This window comes from Orycteropus afer, unplaced genomic scaffold (assembly GCF_000298275.1).
Source record: "Orycteropus afer afer isolate SDZICR_OR568_19922 unplaced genomic scaffold, OryAfe1.0 scaffold00824, whole genome shotgun sequence".
In the NCBI taxonomy this organism is placed as follows: domain Eukaryota; kingdom Metazoa; phylum Chordata; class Mammalia; order Tubulidentata; family Orycteropodidae; genus Orycteropus; species Orycteropus afer.
Genome location: NW_006922411.1, coordinates 336,750 through 350,412, shown reverse-complemented (window position 1 = coordinate 350,412; position 13,663 = coordinate 336,750). Strand labels below are relative to the sequence as shown.

Here is a 13,663-nt window from a genome sequence, read left to right as displayed (position 1 = left end):
GTGGGTTTGAACCGCAAGCCTCCTGGTTAGCAGTCAAGTTCCTTAGGCACTATGCTACCAGAGCTCCTGGGGATAAATTAGGTGGAGCTTAAGTCAGGGAGCTGTAGCTGCAGTTTTGTAAGAGGCCTAATAGCAAAAATATTACTATCAAGGCCACTAAGTATTTATTCACCTTTTGACAGATGAGGCAAGGAAAGTTAGTGCTTCAGTGTTGGTGGGCTGAGAGCCTGAGAAGAGGGGCTCTTCTTACTTTAACAGCATCTCTTAGAACTAGTCACAGTTACTTATTTGGGACAGGGGCGGACATGCCCAGAAAGTGCACAAGACATAGGAAAGGGCAGCAGAGACTACAGCACAGGTGCACTGACGTGCCTGAACGCGGCCCATTTAAAGAGTCAGCGTTATCACGTCCCGCCCCCGACGTCTCAAGGCCACCAATGAGCGAGCGTGTCACTACGTGACGCCATCTTTCCGCGACGAATCTGGGTCCAGTTACTTGGTGTCAGAACTCTGGCGCCGAAGTGATGGGCAGCCAGGAGGTGCTGGGCCAAGCGGCCCGGCTGGCCTCCTCCGGTCTCCTCATGCAGGTATTTCCTACCTGGCTGGCCCCCAACCTGTCCCTTAGTCTGTTCTGCAGATGAATTCGGGGGAAAGGTGGCCCCGGGGCTTTTGACAGCCCGCGCTGGGCTAAACCCCAGCCTGACCTGGACCCCGCTGCGAAAGGGTTGACAGGAGGTGGTGGCAGCGGTGAGGGAGTATCTGGGCCGCGGAGTTGGGAATCTGTGTTCACAGGCTTGGCTGGGAGACTGCAAACAAGCCACTTTCTGAGCATTATCTTTCCCATAAGGCACTAGGAGAGAGTTAGATCAGGTGTCAGGGGAGCATTTTGTGTCCCAGAATCTACTGTTTTTAAGACAAAAGATTAATTTCCTCCATGTTCCAGCCGTGCCCCACAAAACACCATCCTCAAACTTTCTGACTCTACTGAGTTCAACGACCTGGGCTCAGGCAGGCCTGGGTAGGAATCCTAGTTTTACCATGCATTTGCTGCATTTGTGACCCAGGACAAGCAACTTCACCTGCTAGCCCCATTTCCTGATGGGTAAAATGAGTATAATAAGAGTACCTAGTTCATAAAGTTGTTGTGAGGATTGATTGATATAATTCAGATAAATGCATTTAATACTGTTAAAGTGGCTAGCTGCATCTTCCTTCTGGCAGCGTGACCTGGACAAGTCACACCCCCCCGACCTTAATTTTCTTCATCTATCAGAGGATATGATTTATGATATTTGGTCCAAATGGTATCTAAAAACTCAAAGAGTTGGTCATTCTAAATCAAGGGGCTCTATTTCTCTGTGTCCCACGATGAAGCTGGGTCCACTTACTTCGTGTCAGAACTCTGGCGCAGAAGTGATGGGCAGCCAGAAAGCCTCCCAGCTGGCCTCCTCCGGTCTCCTCACCCTTTGAAACCTTCTTTACCATAAGTCCTGAATCCTCCCTCCCCCTTATCTTATAAAGACAGTGTTTCAGATGGAAGTTAGGAGAAAGAACTAGGCAGATTTGGGGTAAAGGTTGAGTCTTATCACTTGCTAAATGCCTGCCCTTTGGAAAATCACTTCTCTCGGTGCTAGTTTCCTCATCTTAAATGAGACCTGTAGTTCAACCTATCGGTCATTAGGAAGAGTAGATGAAATCATGTTGTTCTGTGCTGTCAAGTGGACTCAGTGACCCTTCATGACAGAGTAGAACTACCGCATAGGGTTACCTAGGCTATAATCTTTAGGAAACCAGATTGACAGATCTTTTCTCCTGTGAAGCCACTGGTGGGTTCAAACCACTGACCTTTTGGTTAGCAGCCAAGTGCTTAGTCATTGTGTTGCTTAGACTTCTTCCTTGCACATTACAAAAAACCAAACCCACTGCCATCTAGTTGATTCCAACTCATAGCAACCCCATAGGATTTCCAAAGCTATAAATCTTTACAGAAGCCAACTGCCTCATCTTTCTCCCAAAGAGCGGCTGGTGGGTTTGAACTGCTGACATTTTGGTTAGGAGCTGGATGCCTTAGCCATGGCACCACCAGAGGTCTTTTGGCACATTGTAAGTACTTACAAAATGTTGTTGCTAGTTGCCATCTAGTCGATTCCAACTCATGGTGACCCCATGTGTGCAGAGTAGAACCGTGCTCTATAGAGTTTTCAAGGCTATGACCTATTGGAAGCAGGTAGCCAGGTCGGTCTTCCAAGGCACCTCTGCGTAGGCTCAAACTACCAGCCTTTCTGCTAATATTTGAGTGCTTAACCATTTGTACTACCCAGGGACTTAATAAATATTGTTGTTGTTGTTGTTATGTGCCGTTGAGTCAAGCCCGACTCATAGCGACCCCTCCTTGGGTTTCCGAGGCAGTATCACTACGGAAGTAGGATTGCTCAACCTTCCTTCCGAGGAGTGGCTGGTGGGTTTGAAAATATTAGCTGTTTTTATTTGGGTAATAATGATTTTTTCAGTAGTCAGTGTAGGGATGAAATAAGATAATCCATGTAAAGCATGTAGAAGAGTACCTAGGATTTGTAATTGCTTAACTGTTGTTAGCTGCCATCAGGTCGACTCCAACTCACGCAAGACTCATGGCAACCTTATGTACATCAGAATGAAATGTTGCCTGGTCCTGTGTCATCCTCAATTGCCAGGGTATTTGAGTCCATCATATTAAATTTATGCCAGTCCACCTCATTGATGGTCTCCCATGCTCTTGTTGCTCTCCTACTTCACCAAACGTGAAGTCCTCCTCTACTAATTGATCCCTTATGACATGTCCAAAGAAAGCAAGTCAGATAACATTCTGTTGTGATTCATAAGGTTTTCATTGACTAATTTTTGGAAAGGAGCTCTGGTAGTGTAGTGGCTAAGGCACTTGACTGGTATCCAGAAGGCTGGCAGTTCAAACCCACCAGCCAGCCACTCCTCGGAAGGAAGATGGGGCAATCTACTTCGTGATACTGCCTCGGAAACCCAAGGGGTCGCTATGAGTCGGGTCCGACTCAATGGCACATAACAACAACAACAATTTTTGGAAGTAGACTACCAGGTCTTTGTTCCAGTCTGCCTTAGACTGGAAGCTCTGCCGAAACCTGTCCACCATGAGTGAAATACTGATGGCATAGCTTCCAGCATCACAAAGTACAAGCCGCTACGTACAACCAAGTGACAGGCAGGTGGTAGAAGTGCTTAATTAAGAGTACTTAGTAATGTTATCCTTTCTTCTCATAATGTATATTTACATATAACCCTAAGTTTACCTAGTTTTTTTTTTTTTCCTTCTATTTCATATCAAGTAATTGAGTTCAGTGCTTTATCCATGATGTTGATGTTCAACATTTGATGATACCTTGCTACTCAGATTGGTTTCATGAAAGGAAAATAAGCTGTAATAGCACATTAAGGAGCTCTGGTGATGCAGTGCCTGAGGCGTTTGACTGCTAACCAGAAGGTTGGCAGTTCAAACCCACCAGCCACTCTGTGGTAGGAGAAGGGGGCAATCTACTTCTGTAAAGATTTACTGCCTCAGAAACCCAGTGGGGGTTACTATGAGTTGGAATTGACTCAATGGCAGTGGTTTTTTTTTTTTTTTTTTTTCCCCATGGTATAGTGGTTAAGCCATTTGGCTGCTAACCAAAGGTTGGTGGTTCGAACCCACCAGCTGCTCCATGGAAGGACAATGGAGCAGTCTGCAGTCTGCTTCTGTAAACATTTACAGCCTTGGAAACCCAGTGGGGGTTACTATGAGTTGGAATTGACTCAATAGCAGTGAGTTTGTATTTTTGGAGAAAGCATATTAGACTACAAATCAGGTGGCCTATCTGCAAGATAAATAATCAACAGATGTGAAAGAGCATTTTTTCAAAGCTAAAGTCCTTTACAAACATAAATGAAGATTGTGTTGCTTATAAGTTCCTCTGTGTGGAACAAATACTAGGTAGCATGAGTGACCTCAGAGTTGAATTAGCTCAAACCTTTATTCAAACCAATTAGGAGATATGGATATAGTCTAGAACATTGTTTCTAAGACAATATTAACCATAATCTTTAGGTTTCTTGTGTGCTTTTATTCAGCTCCGCATGCCTTTTTTTTTTTTCTTTTCATTGTGCTTTGGGTGCAAATTTACAAAGCAAATTTGTTTTACATTCAACAGTTCGTTCACATTTGATTTCACAGCCTGATTACCATCCCCAACCATAAAAAACTCTCCTCCCCTCCCCTCCTTGTTGCTTTTCCCTCCCTGTGCCCTCCTTATCTATGCATTCCTGTCTGTCCAGTTTTCCCTCTATGTGAGTGCTACCTGTCTGGTGTCTCATGGCTGATTTCTCTAAGGGATCCATCTCCCTAGAGTAGGTGGGTGCATTGCCTTGGGGTCGGTGTTCTGCATGTAGGTCTTTCTACTATTGGGCTGAGAGCAATCCACAGAAGTGAATCTATCTCTAGGCCTGAAAGGTAACCCAGAGCTGTAGTCTCAGGGGTTCCACCAGTCTCTATCCAACAAGTAATTCTGGTCATTTTTGTGTTTTTGAATTTTGTTCTGCATTTCCCGCCCCCACTGTATCCAGGATCTCCAGTTCTGATCACTTTATGAATGGTTGGCACTGGTAGCCGGACACCATCTAGTTCTTCTGGTCTCAGGGTCATGAAGGCTGAGGCCTTGTGGTCCAACTTATCTTAGGACTAATTGTTTCCAGATGACTCTGATTTTCTTCACTCTTCTTTGCTTCAGACCAGAGGAGGCCAATAGTTGCATCTCAGATGGCTGCTCAAAAGCTTTTAAGACCCCAGTCACTACTCACCAAAGTAGGTTGTAGAACAAGATTTTTATGTACTATGTTGTGCCAATTGAGCATGATGACTCCTGAGACTATGTCTCAAGTCCACAGGTCCAGTGATTCTTTCTCTCAATGTGTTTGGTTGTCTCTGAGAAGTTATTCCAACCTCAGCTCCACATGCTGTTGAAATTACAATACAGACCCTTGAGGTAGCTTTGCAATTACATTTTATTCTGCAATAGTTTCAGAGCTTATTCTCTGTCTTAACCCTTCTGTGAACCATGGGATATATATTGCTCACTAATATTTTCAACCACAGGTTTCTTGGGATGCTCTTATCCCAGTTGCAGTATGTGCTACTGCCTGGTGGCGACCTGTATAACTATGTGAATCTGAAGAAACAAGCCTCACCTTACCAATCTACTACCAGAGTCCACTTGGGACATATGTTTTGTACATAATTATATAAAAATCCATATTAAATTTTAAAAAATGTTTTCCCCTTGTTTTCAGCAGCCTTTCATTACTGAAAGCACAAGGTATCAGCAAAAAATTTAAAGCAGAAAATAATTCAGTTGTGAAAGGGTTAACTGAGCCACGGTAAAACTATGAATGCCTTTCATTTGTATGTATTTTAAAAAAAGATGCTTTCAGCTCTGCAGTCTCATTTGATCCTTGTTACTGACCCTGGGAGATAAGTAGCCTCATTTGCTAGAGGAGGAAATTGAGATTTACAAATATTAAAGATGATGTAATGAATTACAGCTAAAGGGTGAGTCAAGACTCTCAACTGACTGGTTTTTTCACTAAGGGCTCTATGAATTGACTCTAAATTGAGTCCAGAATTTGGTGTGATACGTGAATATGAGTGCATGTTTCTAAGGAGAGGCTAGAGAGTTTTCATGGGACTCTCAAAAAGTCACCTTGGCTCTAAAAAGGGTAAGACTGATATTTTAGCTTTGGAGACTTTACCACCAGGTGATACTTCAGAGATAGTGCTATGCTCCCTCCCTTCTTGGACTATAGTGGCTCCTTGGCATACTTTGAATTTTCCAGATTGTAGCTATTCACAGTAACCCCAAGACTGCTTGACATGGAGTGATTTGTCATTTCCTCCGGTGGGTGCTTGAATTACACCTGTGGTGCTGCTGGGATGCACAGGGGAGAGTCCCTTAGTGAGTGAGGCTCGCACACAGCCAGCAGCCCCATTTAGCAGCCCAACTAATTGCAACCCTGTTATTGTCTAGGTCTCATGGGAACAATTCTTTGCTCCAATGATTTTCTTGAATTTACAGGTTTTTAAAGACTCGAGGTATGTGCCCTGCAAATGGCAATAGATAGACTCCCCTTTTTCGTTCATATTTTATTAATCTTATTATTGCACTTATCATTTAAAAGGTATTTCAGCTCCTCTCAGGAAATTGGCAAATAAATAAATAAGCACAGCTTTTTTCTGCATTCTAAGTGAGAAAACCAAAGTTCAAAGACATTACATCTCATTATTGTAATCCCTGAATATTACCAGGCAGAGAAGAAAGGGGAATTAGACCCCATGATTCCTAGTGAATCCGCTATACTCTGCAGGCTCCCACTTGCTAAGTGTGTGCTGTTACTAAACAGGATAAAGGTTTTCAGCTAAAGGAAGGGGTAATGTGAAGCACTAACTGAAATTAATTTTCTTTCTGTCTTCTGGAATACCTGCCTTTGCACCTGAAGAAATTCACTGGCTCTTTCAGGGCCTCCCTCTTCTCATCAGTAGATTTCAGACTTCCAAGTGCCTTCTTGGATTCTTTAACCACTGTACAGGAGTCCTGGGAGGCTCCAAGGAATGAAATTTCAGAAGAAATGCAGGCAGGCTGAGTGTTTTAGAAAGAGCCACCATAGCCATTATATCACGTTAGGGAAAGCAACCACATTGCTCTCATCTCAACAAAGTCAACGTTTCAGCAGAACTTATACATTCTTGTTGTTCTTCTGTAGGTGTTGTTTCGATTGATCACCTTTGTCTTGAATGCATTTATTCTTCGTTTCTTGTCCAAGGAAATTGTTGGCGTAGTGAATGTAAGGTAAGAAGGGTATATCCTGGCCCTGTCCACAGCTTATAGCCCTAGTCAGGTTTTCTTCAAACTCTGCACCTGTCACCCTCGGGTTTTAGAAGCACGCACTTTTACCAGAATGGAGTGTTTCAACAGTGGGCTGAGGAGGAGCCTGCTGGGGTGGGGAGATGACTGGATGATACTGCTTTTAATGGACCCATAGTGTGTTTTCCATTAGCAGCCTCCAACTACACATTTCTCTGCCAGCTGTTCCAGTTTGCCTGCTCTTAGAACTCAGGAGATGAGTGGGAGGAATTCATTGCAAACCCTGTCTCAGGTATAATCCTGTGTTCTTATCCTGCTGTCAGCAAAGGAGGCAGCAGTTCTCTAGTTTGTGAGGATGTGCTGCATAATTGCAGGGCAGAAGCAGCCACTTTCCCTCCCTCCTTAGTGATTTCGTGATTGAGATACAAGAACCAGGATGAGAGCTGGAGTTTTTGTTGTTAGTTCCTTGGTGACTCCTGGAAAGCTGATTTGCTTTGTCCTTTAGACTCAGCTTGTCTCTTCTACTCTCCTCCTTCCTGTTCAACAACACCTACACACATTTTGTATTCATAAATGACACAAAAGTATATGAAATGAGGTGGGTTCTTGGAATAGCTCAAACTTCTCAGGTGTGTCTTCATTTCCTGATAAACAAGACAGTATGTTCCAGATAGATTTCACATCTGATTTTCACTTACCAAACATATACTGTTGGTTCTGATCTCAGTGGCAGTTCTCAAACTTAGGTGGGCAGAGGAATCATATGGGGTGCTTTGCACTAGGTAGGGCTGAGGAGAGGTCTGGGAGTCTGCATTTTGACAAGCTCCTCAGGTACTTTTGAATCAGGAACAATATTTTGAGAAATTGTGTTTTAAAAGCAGGAGAGAAGAGACTCAAATCCTCCTAGGGACTCAGAGTTTAAAGCAATTTGGCTCACTATGCAGCCTTTCATGGAGTGCTGGTCTTTGCTTTGACAGCCTTACCTGGCATACCCTCGTCTCCTTAAGATCTCCTTATTCTCAGTGTTGGACAGAAGCACTGTGCAGCAGGATGACCTTGGGTAACCACAGAGACCTTAGCCCTGGGCAATTCTTACCTGGGGTTGAGGCAGGGAAACCTTAGCTACTCCTTGCTAAGGTACAGGAAGGTCCATGTAGCTGCTGCCCACCTAGGAGGTACCCAGACAAGCCTTGCCTATCTGGGTTGCAGCCTCTGGAATGGTTGCCAGCCTTAATGCCTCTCCTAAGATTCTCTTGGCCAGAGCCTCCACTTGGTAGACTCAGCTCTCACAGGGGTCATTGGGTCACCATTACTAGTGTGACCAAAAGCTCCCCCTGATGTGTGGGGCCATTGTTTTGTCCTGCTCTCCTCATCAGAGCCACCTCTGCCTAAAGCTATGAAACTTGAAGGTTTTTTGGGGGCCACTGCTCTTGTTTCCTAGGTATCACTTGCTATAGGCACACACACTCAGTTGTCCCTTGTTTGGTTCCTAACTTTGTTGTTCACCTGAATTCGACTGGTGGAGAGCCCTGTAAGAGTCCATTGCTCTCCATAACACCAACAGTGAATTGTAACCAAGATTTTTTCCTCTTGCTGATGCTGGCAAAATCCCAGAAGTTCCTTTAAGGAAAAAGCTAGAGGCAATATTGATTTGTGCGTTTCCTTTTCAGGCTAATGCTGCTTTACTCAACCACCATCTTCCTGGCCAGAGAGGCCTTCCGCAGAGCATGTCTGAGTGGGGGCGCCCAGCGAGACTGGAGCCAGACCCTCAACCTCCTGTGGCTCACGTGAGTTATGTTCCAGTGGCAGAGAGTTTCATAAAGGCACGTGTAAGTTTAACAGCAATACTTGCCACTAGCTGAGTTGTCCCCAGATTCAGTTTATCAATGGGTTTCTGGAGGGAAAGGAAAAAAAATTCCCAGGACAAGAAGGGGAGAATGTTTTTGTTGAAGGAGCTTCTTGGCTTGTTTTCTCTCTGGATGGTCAGGAGCAGAGAAGAGGCTCCAGGCTTGGGGTTTCTGAATCAGGTTTCTAACCCTGTTTTAACCTTTTTGGAGGTTGCGTCTGCTATTCCTCATCCTGACTCTGGGCCCTGCTTGGCCAGTTCCATGTTTTTTATTCTTCAGCTTTTCTGCCTATGGTATCTTTTGAGCTTTTCACAACCACTTAGTCTTAGCATTTTCTGAAAGCCTTTTAGGGGGTTCACTGATATCTTTCTTTACTTTTGTTAGGTTGATTTCAGTTCTGAGCCTTTTAGAACTTTCTTGGAGACCACAAACCTCAACTGAAAACCATAATGGATCTTCTTTTAGATCCCTATGGGATGGCTGGTAGCTGAGGTTGCTTCCCAATGTTGCCCTTGCATAAGCCCTTGTTCCCTCATGGCAATGGCTGTTCTAAGGGATGGTGGGTGTTTGTTTATTAGAAGAATGACTGTCACTACCCAGTCCTGTTTCACTGCTTTATGAAGTACGTGTGAAAGGATACCGTGCACTGGACTGTTGATTATTTTGGGTGCAAGACCAGACATATGCTATCTGTCAGTCATTCTAAACATAGGCACCAGGCATTTTTCCCTAGAGTTTTGCTTATTGAGTCAGTATAACTGAGTAGATAGAAATACAGGCTTTTCAGTTGGACACATTGGGCTTGAGTCCTGTTTATGCCTTTGAGGAGCTGTTCATGACCCTGGCTAATTAGCAGTGCCTGCCAACCTCCATTTCCTCATCTGTCAATTGAAGACAATGACAGAAGATCATTGTGAGGTGTCAGTGAGATAAAGAGAGTAAATCATAGTGCTTAGTACGCAGTAATTGCCTTAATAAGTGGTAGCTATTTTTATTATAGCTATATTTCTTTTCTGTTCAATGTTATTATTCTCACGTGTATTTATATTTATTATTTAATTTAGCAGAATGAAAAACATTTTTTTTTTCCTTCTTCCAGAGTCCCTCTGGGTGTGTTTTGGTCTTTGTTCCTGGGCTGGGTCTGGTTACAGTTGCTGGAAGTGCCTGATCCTAATGTTGTCCCCCACTATGGAACTGGAGTGGTGCTGTTTGGCCTTGCAGCAGTGGTGGAACTTTTGGGAGAGCCCTTCTGGGTCTTGGCTCAAGCACATATGTTTGTGAAGCTCAAGGTCTGTGTGCTTTCTATTGTGGAGGGGGAATGTGGAGAATAAGGAAATTGTTTTTAAATTTTATACAAGAAAATGATTTCTGCAGACTTGCATCTAAAAAAAATATTTGAAAAAGGTAACGTGACCAGTTAAGTTCGTTCACTTACATTTGTCAGATGGGCTGGGCCAGGCTGAAGTTTACCTCTACTATACCGTTAATGATGAGAGCTCTGGTGGCATAGTACCTAAGGCACTTGACTGCTAACCAGAAAGCTGGCAGTTCAAACCCAGCAGCCACTGCTTGGAAGGAAGATGGGGCAATCTACTTCCGTAGAGATACCGCCTCAGAAACCCGAGGAGGGGTCTCTATGAGTTGGGTCCGGCTTAACGGCATATAACAACAACAACATACTGTTAATTAAAAGCAGCCTTGCTAATAAGGAAGTAATTAGTTGAAATACAAATTTAGGAAGACTATAAACTTTTTTCAGATTTTTGTAGAGATCCTGTTTAGTTGCATACTAATAATAACTTTTCACTTAAAAGAAATTAATATAACCTTTTAAAATACATTATTTAATATTTACAAGGAAAATATGTCTTATACTAGTGCTGCTATAACAGAAACATCACAAGTGAGTGGCTTTAACAGAAGGAAATTTATTTTCTCAGTTGTCATATGCTGTTGAGTCAATTCCATCTCATAGTGACCCTATAGGACAAAGGAGAACTGCCTCATAGGGTTTCCTAAGCAGACAGACATCTTTATAGGAGCAAATTGCCAGGTCTTTTCTCCCATGGAGCAGCTGTTAGATTTGAACTACCAACCTAGCAGCTGAATGCTCAACCATTGTGCCTCCAGGGGCTCTTTTCTCACAGTTAGGAGGCTGGGAGTCTAGATTCAGGTACCAGCTCTAGGGTACGGCTTTCTCTCTCTATTGGCTCTGGAGGAAGGTCCTTGTCTCTTTTTAGCTTCTGTCCCTCAGTTCCTTGGCAGTCTCCACGTGGCACCCATCTTCCCTAGTTTGTCCTTTGTGTCTATGCCTAAACTATTCCTTTTATGTCTCAAAAATGATTGGCTTAAGACATACCTGACACTGATAATAAGCCTTATTATCATAACAAAGAAAATCCTGTTCCCAAATGAAATTATACCCACATGCATAAACAAAAAACAAGACCCAAACCCAGTGTCATTGAGTCAGTTCCAACTCATAGTGACCATTGGGTTTCCAAGGCAGTAAATCTTTACGAATTGATGTAAATTAGTAGATTGATGCGTCTTCCTTCTGCAGAGCAGCTGGTGGGTTTGAACCACCAAACTTCTGGTTAGCAGTCAAATGCCTTAGGCACTGCACCATCAGAGGTCCTTATCCACCTGTATAGGGGTTAGGATTTATAACACAATTTTGCAAGGATACAATTCAATTCACAACAATATAAGTAACACGTGTAAATCTTAACGTATGATAGTATACAGAAGATTCATTAACCTACCACCCAACCTAAGAAGAGAACATTTCCATATGCCCCACCCTTATCCTCAGGGTAAGGAGCTCTGGTGTATTTGGCTATTAAATAAAAGGTTTGTGGTTCAAACCCAGGAGCTGCACCATGGGAAAAAGATGAGGCAATCTGCTTCCATAAAGATTACAGTCTTGAAAACCATGTGGAGCAGTTCTGCTCTTCCCTGTAGGGTTGCTGTGAGTCAGAATCAACTCAGTGACAGTGGGTTTTTATCCCCAAGGTAGCCTAGTATACTGAAATTTCTGTTTAAAATTTAATTTCATATTTGTTGTATTTTTTATTTTTTAATAGTGTTTGTAAAGTGAACTCTTCCCTATGTCTTTGTAGGTGATTGCTGAGAGCCTGTCAGTAATCCTCAAGAGTGTCCTAACAGCCTCTCTTGTGCTGTGCTTGCCTCACTGGGGGCTGTACATTTTCTCTTTGGCCCAGGTGAGAGTCATGGCTTCAATTTTTTATATAAAGTCTGTTTTTCCATCAGGTGTTTCCTTTTTGTTCCCGTACTTCGTGATTTACCGTCATAGTTTTCATGCATGTGGGGAAGGCTGAAAGTGCTGGAAGGCTGGCCTGAGACTCCTGCTTCTCTGGCTGTCACTTCCATCCTAATCTAAACACTGATACCCTGGAGTTCACAGGACCTGGTGAGGACCACACACTTGGCCTCTTTTGTCAAACATCAAAACTCCTCTTGGAACTCTTTGGGCAAGCCCTTATCAAGCTGATCTTTGATTGTTTGACAGACTTGTGGAGGAGAAAAAAGGCAGTAAGGGGGTGGAGTGGGAATCATGTGGCATTTTCCCTGAATTTCAATCAATTGTTTGCAGAATAGGAGGAAATTTTGCCAAGCCTGTTTTAAACTTAAACTGTAAACTCACAGAATTCAGAAGGCATAAATCAAATCATAGCAGGTACATTTTCAATTTTAGCTTCATTTCCATCTCATCATTTTCTAGTTCTAGTCAAATAATAATAATATAATTATAGTACAAGTGCTATTTTAAAGAATGAAACCTAAGATCAGATAGTTACTAGAACATCTTACAGTACAAAGAAGTTTATAATTTGTATTAATGTGTAGGGAGACAAATTAAGATTCTTACAGGGAGTCTGATGATGTAGTGGTTAAAGGCATTTGGCTGCTAACCATGAGGTTGGTGATTTGAACCCACCAGTTGCTCTGAAGAAGAAAGATGAGGCAATCTGCTTCTATAAAGATTTACAGCCTTGGAAACCCAACAAGAGTCATTATGAGTTGGAATCAACTTGATGGCCGTGTGTTTGGTTTGGTTTTGGTTTATAGGGATTTATATGCAATTCTTTCCCATGTCATAGGCAAACAATAGAAATACTTATGTGAAACAGAAGAACTAGATTAAAAATTAATAAAATAAGAATGAGAACTGCCTTCTAAAAGTAGCTTGCAAACACAGTCGTATGTTTTAGAGAAGTTATCTGTGATTGCTTTTGCCACATTTTACAAGAGCTGGAACTGCAGTTCTCAGCATTGGAAATTGTTTCTGATGCTCTCTCCCCAATAGGATAGGTGGGTTGTGGAGTCTTCTAGTTATTGATCAACCCTTCTTGGGAAAGGCACTTGATTATGACTTTCTGATCATCCTCACTCCCACCCAGGCTATGTAGTGATTTTATTTGCACCCTTGTCGTAAGATTTCTGAGATTCTCTGGTACATTCTCTGTCATTGTCCATGTGTGAGGTCAGAGAAGCAACAACCTCGGAGCAGCACCTCCTGGGATTCCCCTTTGCCATATGCCTCCAGGCTCATCCTTAAACTGACCTTTTGCTCCTACTCAAACCGTGGTACCATATGTCACTTAAAAGTGTCAATGCAGAATATATAAAGAACTCTTAAAACCCAATAACAAAAAGACAACCCAATGATCAAATGGGCAAAGAACTTGAAAAAAAACATTTCTTCAGAGAAGATATACCAGTGGCCAATAAGCACAAGAAAAGATGCTGAGCATCATTAGTCGTTGTTGTTGTTGTTATGTGCCATCGAGTCGGCCCCGACTCACAGCGACCCCTCCTTGGGTTTCCGAGGCAGTATCACTACGGAAGTAGGATTGCCCAACCTTCCTTCCGAGGAGTGTCTGGTGGGTTTGA

The 13,663-nt window shown here is 43.0% G+C and overlaps 1 protein-coding gene across 1 annotated transcript in view; it reads left to right on the top strand.

Moving 5' to 3' along the window:
• Window positions 1-524: 524 nt before the first annotated feature.
• RFT1 (RFT1 homolog) overlaps window positions 525-13,663 on the top strand; it is a 77,092-nt gene continuing 63,953 nt past the window's right edge. The window contains exons 1-5 of the mRNA XM_007957938.2: window positions 525-587; window positions 6,799-6,884; window positions 8,570-8,686; window positions 9,846-10,035; window positions 11,869-11,970. Of these exons, the coding sequence (XP_007956129.1) occupies window positions 525-587; window positions 6,799-6,884; window positions 8,570-8,686; window positions 9,846-10,035; window positions 11,869-11,970 (558 nt within the window). The remainder of the gene's footprint in view (window positions 588-6,798; window positions 6,885-8,569; window positions 8,687-9,845; window positions 10,036-11,868; window positions 11,971-13,663) is intronic.